At 45.1% G+C, this 10,103-nt stretch overlaps 1 protein-coding gene across 1 annotated transcript; it reads left to right on the top strand.

Annotated features, from left to right (window-relative positions):
• The first annotated feature begins 188 nt into the window (after positions 1-188).
• On the top strand, positions 189-6,378 carry LOC134464437 (carbohydrate sulfotransferase 6-like). Its single transcript, XM_063217910.1, has 6 exons — positions 189-237; positions 1,857-2,109; positions 2,610-2,812; positions 4,273-4,639; positions 5,172-5,273; positions 5,811-6,378. The coding sequence occupies exons 2-6, from the start codon at positions 1,867-1,869 to the stop codon at positions 6,144-6,146; spliced, it is 1,251 nt and encodes a 416-aa protein (XP_063073980.1). The 5' UTR covers positions 189-237; positions 1,857-1,866; the 3' UTR covers positions 6,147-6,378.
• Positions 6,379-10,103: the final 3,725 nt, after the last annotated feature.

Below are 10,103 nucleotides of genomic sequence, written 5' to 3'. Positions count from 1 at the left end.
GTGTAATATAGGCATAATACTACACTACACAAGGTCAAGCAGGAAACTCAGTGATGATGATAACGCCAATACTGTCCTTGTATTCAGTTTGTGATTAGATGTTAATACTACACAGATTTCAAGTCTGCCCCGATATCACATTAGTCCCTCCCTTTAACACATTCGTTTTTGTAAACCATTGCCTCGCTTGCGTGTTCTTCATCTATTCTACCACACCACCCATTTGAGAGGACCAAGGTAAGTGCCTTTCTTGTACTGCCATTAAAACAAATCCAGACATAGTATTATTGACTCATAAATTACTCAACAACACCTTTAAAATTGTCATTCCACGACATGACATGATGCACTTAGTGCATGTCAGACCTTTTTGTGTCTGTGGTTAGTAGTTGTCTTGAGTCATCAGGCATCAGCCTGTTCAATATCAAGTTCTTTAAAGGGACACTGTGCAGGAAATGGACAAAAAGGGTACTGCAACTATGCTGCTCATTGAAACTGGGCTGCCTATTGCCAAATTTGATCTTTACATGAAAGTTTACTGAGTAATAAGCACATATTTTCTAGTATGGTCCAAGTAGAGTCATTTTTGCAGCAAAAAATGCCTATATTTGGAAATTCAAAATGGCGGACCATGGGGAAGATCCCCCTTTTCATGTATGAAAAGTGCAATTTTTCCAGTCATAATGAATACTTAGAATTTGATGCTGGTGGTAAGCATTCATGAAAACGGTAACATTAGTGAATTCGGCAGCATGAATTCTGGAGATAAACAACTACAAATCTCACACAGTGTCCCTTTAAGTTTTTTTTTATTAACCTTGAAGTCAAAGTTAGAAGAAGGCCAGGAGGCCGAAAAATCACTTCAATAAAACAGAGCAGAGTGTGTGCAGTATCTTTTTTTTCTTTGACAAGTGGCCAGCACCTCAAAAAGACTACATTGGTGTGTGATACCTTCTTATTCCTTTCCTTGTGTTGACATTAGAGGAAATTCTGTTTTTTTTTCTAGCCAATGGTAAAGTATTTCCCTTCTGGATCAATGCACATTTACAGGTGTTTTGTGTTTCCTTTCCTTGTGTCAAAGCAAATGAAGGAAATGCCACACACTCTGCTCCATGTTTTGATTGAAGTGACGTTTCGGACACCTGACCTTCTTCGTGGCCGTCTGAAACGGCACTTCAATCAAACATGGAGCAGAGTGTGCGGCCTCTTCTTGAGTTTTCTTTGATATTTGAATGCACCCGGACAGCACCTCAACAAGACTACATTAGTGTGCACTACCTTCCTTTTTATCTAAGTTTCCTTTGTTTGTGCTGCCATTTCAGCAAGTGCTGTAGGTTTTTTTAACTGTTTCCCTTCCATAACGTTGCACATTAAAGGGGTATGTCACTATTTTGGGGCTTAATACAGTTAAAATCGTTGGCTGGGGTTTATAAAGGTGGTAAAGTGTTTCATTTTTCATGTAAGCCGTTGTCTTGCATGCTACACAGATCCATTGACTTTCACTAGCTTAGCAACATATTCCATCTTTTAACTTGTCTTAAAGCAAGACAACGGCTTACATGAAAAATAAGACACTTTACCACCTTTATAAACCTCAGCCAACGATTTTAACTGTATTAAGCCCCAAAATAGTGGCATACCCCTTTAATATGTGTTGTGTTTCCTTTACCTGCCTTGGTGCTGTATGATGCACGTCAGCATGTTTGATGTTTCCCATGCCTGCCTTGCCATCCTAGGAAGTGGTGTATGACGTTAGCATGTTTGATGTTTCCTATGCCTGCCTTGCCATCCTAGGAAGTGCCGTATGATGCATGTCAGCATGTTTGATGTTTCCTATGCCTGCCTTGCCATCCTAGGAAGTGCTGTATGATGCTTCACCTCAGGAGACCTCAGCCAACCGTGGTTACCGTGGCGCTGCTACAACTCATTGTCTTGGTGTCCCTGTACCGCTGGTGCATCATGCAGCGTGCACGTGCCCCCCACGATGCCTCTCTCCAACACCCTCCCCCACCACCACCACCACCACCCCAATTACAGTCTCTGACCCAGGGCAAGGTCCACGTGCTGCTGGTGTCCTCCTGGAGGTCTGGATCCTCCTTCCTGGGCCAGGTGGGATACTGGGTGCCTCTTCACCCTGGCCTACCCATCCTAGTGCTGACATACTGTACTGCATACACACACATAGTAGGCCTACATTGACCACATACAATACATTCACATAGGCTTGCTGTTTTTATTAAGGCAGATTCTATTTGCACCAGGGTGTAAATAGTCAACATTGTTATTTACCCCCAGGTGTAAATAGTCATTGTTGCTATTTACACCCATTTTAGATAAAAATGCTATTCACATAGGCCTATGGATTGTCTTTATTATTTGAATGTTTGAATTGAAATGAATTGAAGGTTAACAGTTTTTTTATCAGTCTTACAGAGGTTATTTAATTGTTTCATGTCATACTTCTTATGTTTTTTTTATTTACTTCAATGTGATTTGTGTATTTTATTGTTGTTTTGCTTGATTTTGCTACTTTGACTTAATTGTTACATACAGGACAGTCACCCTGGGTATTCTGATTATTATTGTTATTATTATTTGTTTACTATTAGCTGTTCAGCCAGAACCCGTCCGTCTTCTACCTTCCGGAGCCTGCGTGGCACGTGTGGAAAACGCTGCATATGTACGGTGTTGACTCGTTGCGGATGGCCGTTCGCGACCTCTTGTGGCAGGTGCTGAAGTGTGACATGTCCGTCATGGACTCCTACCTGCCCCCCAAGTCCAAGGCCTCCAAGCTGTTCATGTGGAGCCACAGGTGATGATAATAATGGGATTTATTGCAGACATGTGTCCTTATGTTACAAAATGTGTAATTGAAAATTATAGAAGAAGCGCAACACTGCTACAATTATGGTCGAGGTTTTAAGGTGAAAGCTGACGTTTCGGTCAGTCAGACCTTCATCAGGCTGACCGAAACGTCAGCTGTCACATTAAAATCTTGACCATAATTGTAGCAGCATTCTATAATTTTCAATTGACTTCCATTGAGATAGCTGCACCTGCAAAAAAGATTCAAGTTCCACCATTCCAGAAAATACGTAATTACCATAAATGCAATTAAAAATCACAATATTAGTTGTTCCAAAATACCGCCATGGTGCGTCTCCAGTCAGGGTCCCCGTCCTTTTTGTGTAATAAAAAGTTGGCATTTGTAAACATCAGTGGTGTAGTCTATGTAGAACGCTGGTATACGGAGTATACCCACTTCTAAATTTTAGGGGCTTCAGTATACCGACTTAAAATTGATTGATACATTATTCAAGCACAGCTGATCTAGTATCTATATACAGTACGTACTATATGAGTGTCTATGAATAATACATAAAGTTTAAGGTTTCATTTCACTTGATGTTCTAATTCTGTGGAATTTTCTTGCGTTACTGCGGTGTGCCCAAGACATTTGGCGCCCCCAATACATTTGGTACCCTAGGCGACCACCTTGTCTGCCTATGCCTATCGCCGGCCCTGTCTCCAGTTGAAAGAAAGCCTTGAAAGCCCAACTGGGAAACTCCCAGTGTTCAGTGCACATCGCACACAACAAAATTGCATATGCTTCATCCGTGTAAGGGGGCAGCCCCCAATGGCGCTCCGAAGGAGCAGTGCGTCGGGGCGATACCATGCTCAGGGTACCTCAGTCAGGGAGGAGGATGGGGGAGAGCATTGGTTATTTACTCCCCAACCAACCTGGCAGGTCGGGAGTCGAACCGGCAACCTTTGGGATACAAGTCTGACGATCTAACCGCTTACCCATGACTGCTCTAAATAATAGTAGAATAAACCGTAGAATGAAGAGGCTGATCACACCCAGTTCTTTGTAATACTTTTTTTTATTTTGGAGTCCCTGACGAATGCAACATCTGCTGCTATGTAAAAAAACCACAATTACAATAGGAACATGGGAGAGGGCTTTTTGTAGCCTTTTTTGCAATAGGGCAGTGAGAAGAAATAAGTGCGAGAGAGAGATGGGGGCCGATCGGGAATACAATTAGCTCTATGCCTCTTTTCCACTGCCGTTTTTCTGGTAGGCCTACAGCTCGACACAGCGCGACTCGGCCACCACGTTTTGCTTTACGATTGAGCTGTGTCGTGCCTATTCGAAAAGCAAAAAGTGTCGAACTAGTCGGCTGTGTCAAGCTGTAGTCCAGAAAACTGGCAGTGGAAAAGAGGCATTAGTACACTGCCGATGCTCTACTTTTGCTCTACTCTACTCCACAGCCGGGCACTCTGCTCTCCGCCTGTCTGCTCACTGACTCCCCCCGGTGGTTTCAGCAACCAGACGCAGTGCGAAAGGCGCTGCCACTCTGCCAACATGTCCGACGCAACGGACACCTGCCTGAATCACTCGCACGTGGCACTCAAGACGGTCCGCATCTTCGAGCTGGAGTCGCTCTACCCGCTGCTGCGCGACCCGACGCTGGACCTGCGCATCGTGCACTTGGTGAGGGACCCGCGGGCCGTGTGGAGGTCGCGACGGAGTTTGGGCCTGGATCTGGTCCGGGACAACGCAGTGGTGCTGGGCCATCGCGACCTGGAGAGGCTGGAGGCAGAGTACCACGTCATGGAGGCTGTGTGTCAGAGCCAGGTTCGTACCGGTGTTCTTTTTTACCCTTTCATGCGTCTTTTATAACAGGATAGTGAAAATATGACAAGAAAGTAGTGGGGAGGGAGAGATGGGTTATGGCTGGGAGATGACCCTGGCCAGAGTCACACCTGGGTCACCATGTACATGGTAGGGGTGCCACGGCACTGCGACATCCGCTCAACGTCCTGCACGCACATTATGAGGCTGCATTTACACTACAGGCTATGTTACATAGCCAGTCCATGCCCTCCTAGTAACGCAACACCTTCAGCGTTTCTTCTAGTCAGACCAGGAGCAACACAAATATCGTTTCTGAGCTCCAGAAAAATCCTGAACTCCTCCCACTTTGTCGGGGAAGCAAGCAACCAGTAGCAAACCAAGGGAGGCCGGTCAACCATGCCGTTTGGGAAATGTTAATTGTTATGCTCTTGGTCAGACTAGGTCTCGAAGACATTTGAAAGTCGCTGATAATCAGGCTAACTGTTACACCCTCACCGCTGAGATGTATTATAATATACGTATTTATTTGCAGGTGCGCATGCATCAAACCGCGATGCGTGATCCGCCCGACTTCCTGCGCGGCCGCTACAAGATGGTGCGCTACGAGGACGTGGCTGAGGATCCACTGGGGCAGGTCAACCACACACACACACACACACAGACACACAAACACACACACACACACACTCACACACACGCAGACAGGCATATTATCCATAATATTCTCTTTCAGAGATGTTTACACACACACACACATGCGCGCACACACACACGCACACACGCACACACACAAACACGCACACGCACACGCACACGCACACACACACACACACACACACAACCCATACAGGCACATTATCCATAGCATTTGTTTCATGTTTCTCTGCCCTCGGTTCATTCATGTATCTCTTGTTTTCTTAACCTTAGTCCATCTTTCTTCCTTCCCCATCTCTTTATCTTTATTTTTTGAAATGTGAAATGTCCTTAATAGGCATAGGCTCTCTCTCTCTCTCTCTCTCTCTCTCTCTCTCTCTCTCTCTCTCTCTCTCTCTCTATCGCTCACTCCCCCCCTCTGTCTGTCTCTCTCCCCCTCTGTCTGTATCTCCCCCTCTCTCTGTCTCTCTCTCTCTCTCACTCCCCCCCCCCCTCTCTCTCTCTCTGCTGGGGGCAGGTGGAGGACATCTACCGTTTCGCAGGCCTGGAGATGACTCGCCGCATGCAGCTCTGGACCTTCCGGGCGACGCACGTCAGCGTGGAGGCCAAGGACCGCTTCGACACGAGCTCGCGCAACGCCAAGAACGTCTCCCAGGCCTGGAGGAAGTCGCTGGGCCACGAGCAGGTGTTACGGGTCCAGAGGGTCTGCAGGGACGCCATGTCTCTGCTCGGATACCGCGCGGTGGACAGCGTACTGGACCAGCGGGATCTTGAGCGGGACGTGGTGTTGCCACGGGAACTGAACCGGTTGGGTGGGATGGCGGAGGAGTCCTTGCAGCAAAGACTGAAGTGAAGATTTGCAGCAAGAACATTACATTCTGACACGTGTGCAGTTCTTAGGATTAGGGTCACGTGTAGGTCCAGTGAACGTGTTATATAATATAAAACACATTTTTGTGGTGATTTGTGACATGCCTTGAGTAGATGTGCAGGACAGGTGCAGGACAAAGGTTTATCTAAAACAGAGAGAGAGAGTAAAAGTATGTGCAGTGCAAGTCCAACTGAATGTTTATTTAAGAAGTACAGCAAACCTACTCAATGTACAACTCAGTACACTACACATAAATACACTGCAAACAGGAGGTGTAAAATAAATTGTTACTCAAGGAGGTGTTTTACATTACATTTTATTACATTACATTGCACACTTTATAGCCAAAAACTTTCAAAAGAGGACACAATCATAGCCAACATCGCCAGCATCGCTTTTGTTTTATAATCACTTATCTCAAAGGAGAAAGGGAGACAACCTTGACACTCTGGTAGACCAGACACCCTGTTTTGATATTTTCATTCCAAATAATACCTAACTGAAGGTTAGGTCATTTGTTGTTTTATAGTCCTGCTATGGACATACAGTATATATTCAAACACAGTACACCAGCCCTCATTTGTAAAGTCTTTGCACAGAGTCAATTTTTTAATCTTATTGTAAAGACAAAGGCTTTATCTGTTACTTAAGGCACTCAATAATGTCATAGCAATGTTATTTTATGTCGTATCAATGTTATTTTATGTAGTTGAGTCTTTCCAGCAAAGTGTGAACGAGCCAGCAGGCCCATATGAGCAAAGAGGCTACGTGCAGTAAGGCGTCCATTCCATGATGCAAACTTACCTCCTCGACTTGTACTTGCGGCCTCACGCCGACACCCCGCCCCCATGGAGAAAAAAAAAACGTACATTTCCTCACTATCAGCTCAGGCACAACAACTATCCCCCAATCAACACCCCAATTGCAAATGAGAAGATAGACTTTAAATTGCAATTTTGTGAGATACTGAATTAAACTTCTATCATCAATGATGTCTCGCAACGTCATCACAAGGCAAGACAAGCACAAGGGAGGATGGGAGTTTGGATAGTGGAAGAAACCCACTGTTAAAGGGACAGTTTGGTCAATTTCAATTTGCAGTTGTATTGCTCACGCTACCCTTGACTTGTCAGTACCTGGTGATGCCACATTTTTCGGCTCAGCCCTTTCCGAGATATGAGCAATTCTAATGGGGGCAGCGTTTGTTTACATTTTTAAAAAATGAAACATAGGCCAACTCCAAATATTTTCCCAAAAGGTACTGCTGTTTGCTAGTTGTCTGCTGATGTTTTATAATCTTTTGGATGTTTTTGGGAATAAATAAAAATGTTTTTTTGAAATGTAAACAAAGAGCTGCCCCCATTACAATGACCAGGATCTCGGAAACGGCTGAAGAAGAAGAAAAAAAAAATCTCAGGCACTGACAAGTCCAGGGTAGTGTGAGCATTACAACTGCATGTTGAAATTGACCAAACTTTCCCTTTAAACCAGAGACTGCATGAAAGGGTTAAACTTGAAGACGCCGCCTCCAACTCCAGGAAGGAGCAATCTCTCCACAGGGCCGAGGCCAGGAGTGCATCTTAATATGCCACCTTGCCTCCTCCACTTGCGCTTGTCTCCTCGTCCCACCTCCTGGCCCCTCCTCCGTGGAGAAAACGATAAAGTTTCCCAGCTGTCAGCCTAGCCACAACAACTTTTGAGGGACTGTTTTTCATTCACCATCATGATTGCAAATGAGAAAAAGACTCTACAATTGAGCTTTTGCAAGATATTGAAATATATTGCTGTTGTCAGTGATGTCATCATGACGAGAAGCAAGTGGAGGAGGCAAGTGGAGGAGGCAAGGTTGCATATTAAGATGCACTCGTAGGCTACAGCAACAACCGGCTGGCTTAGGGACTGTACGTTATTTACCGGGGGGGGAGGGCTGGTGCGCTGGAAGTCCGGTCAAAAAAAAAAATCATGGCCCCCCCCTCCACCTAAATTTTTTCCCCATTGCCCTCCCCCCACTTCAATTTTGTTTTCCCATGGCCCTCCCCCTACAGGTAAAAAAAATAATATGTAAAATTGGTAGAACAACCATCATGAGAACAGTCAGAGTAGCCTACATCAAGGGCGGTTGTCTGCACTATTATGTGCTATCGATATCAGTGGATACCTATGAGAAGCCGCTAGAATCTACCTCTGCGGCTGCATGGGATGCCTTTTAACTCCACTGTCACCAAGACAAATTGCCTTCACTATTGTTTTTACGTGTTAAGTAAAAAAAAATAAATAAATAAATAATAATAACAATAACAATAAAAACTTCCATTTCAATACCAATGTCCGAGTTGTTACTACTGTAAACTACAAAGTGGAGAGAGTTTCCCCACCGCAGCTTCAATATTTCCCTGCTCGACAAGCAGCGCCTTTCACAAGGTACGTTTTACATGTTCAGCACAGTAGCGAAGCCAGGGACGCAGGAACTGGTTTTGACCAGGGGGTGCTGTGAAAAAAAATCTGTTTTTTTAGATGCAATTTCCTGCGTTCTAATCAATTTTAGGGTGAGGAATGGCGAATCACATCTGAATAACTTCCTCACGTTTTATGTAGACTGTGGATCAGGTGCATCTCGATCAGGACCCCTGTCCTGTCTCCCAGACCGCGTATAAAAGCACGCACGCACACACACAGGCATCGCTCTACCTTCCCGACTGTAATACACTCTGACGGCCAAAGATTTTGGGATGTGATCGGAGCAAGAAGTAGGCTAAGCGCCAAAGCAGCTCGAGCCATTGCTGGCTAGATAAAGAGAGAGTGAGAAAGCCACCTTTAGTTTGCATTTAACGTAGGCCATAAGACGCTATGTGGTGCTATGGTGGTCAAATCAGCAGCAAGAGGCAGGAACAAATTGCCAAAACAGAACCAGTACAACATTCCAAAACATCAAACAATAGCACAGCCATTACACACCGCGGCAATTCAACTTTGACAACTGTGATGATAGACAAGCCAGGCACACCAGAGTTCTCAACGGGTCGGGTCAGCCCGACAAACCCGACGGGCCCCGTGGGTTCGGGCCGGGTTCGGGTGGAAAATATAAGCATATGGCTCGGGTCGGGTCGGTCCGCGGGCTCAATCTTTTCCGCCCAGTGAAAAAAAAAAAGTCAGTTCTGCTGTTTACCGTGAATCATGGCGAATTTCCCTTTGATGGGTCAGTAAAGCTAGGCCTATCTATCTAAATATAGCCTATGTAGGCCTGCGTAACGAAGGTCTGGCAGGCTGCTGCATGCAACGTTGCGCAGTGCTTAATTTGTAAATCACAAGGTAGGCCTACCGGAACGCAAAACATGACATCACAGCGATGATGAGTTGGACAGAGGTCCCATAACGCACAGAAAAACTACATTGGCTACAATTACCAAACGAATAAAAACGGGAGAAAAAAATCTTAGATGCAATTATAACGACATTGAGTCCCATGTCAGCTCATGGAACCATACTTTTGTTTCTTAATACAAGGGACGGTTGGCAATCCAATGGCTATTTTAAACAACAGCCATAGTAGCCTATTAAATGCTGTAATGACAACAACCAATATTTTTAGTTTGATCGCTAACTTTATGTTTACAGCAAATGCAGTGCATGGATGCTTTCCCCATGAGGTGAAACGAAACCGAAGCGGTCTTCTACTATGGAAAGGACAGTGGCTTTCCAATTAGGCTATCCTTTCCCCGTATTCACACAACGTTGGCATATGCGTATTAAACATACATCCACGCTTTGTTGGCGACTTTGTTGCATATAATTTGGCTAATCCGCATGTGCTGTTGCGATATGCCACTTCACTAGGCCCTACTTCAATGGCTCATGCACTTATGGTAAGCGAGCGGCAGCAAAGACGGCGATTTTCCCCGGTAGACTTGGCTTTTCACACTGACTGTCTGCTCGTGCTGC

The sequence above is a fragment of the Engraulis encrasicolus genome, chromosome 1 (assembly GCF_034702125.1).
Source record: "Engraulis encrasicolus isolate BLACKSEA-1 chromosome 1, IST_EnEncr_1.0, whole genome shotgun sequence".
Taxonomy (NCBI): domain Eukaryota; kingdom Metazoa; phylum Chordata; class Actinopteri; order Clupeiformes; family Engraulidae; genus Engraulis; species Engraulis encrasicolus.
Note: the sequence above shows the minus strand (reverse complement) of the source record. Positions and strands in the feature narration are given on the sequence as shown.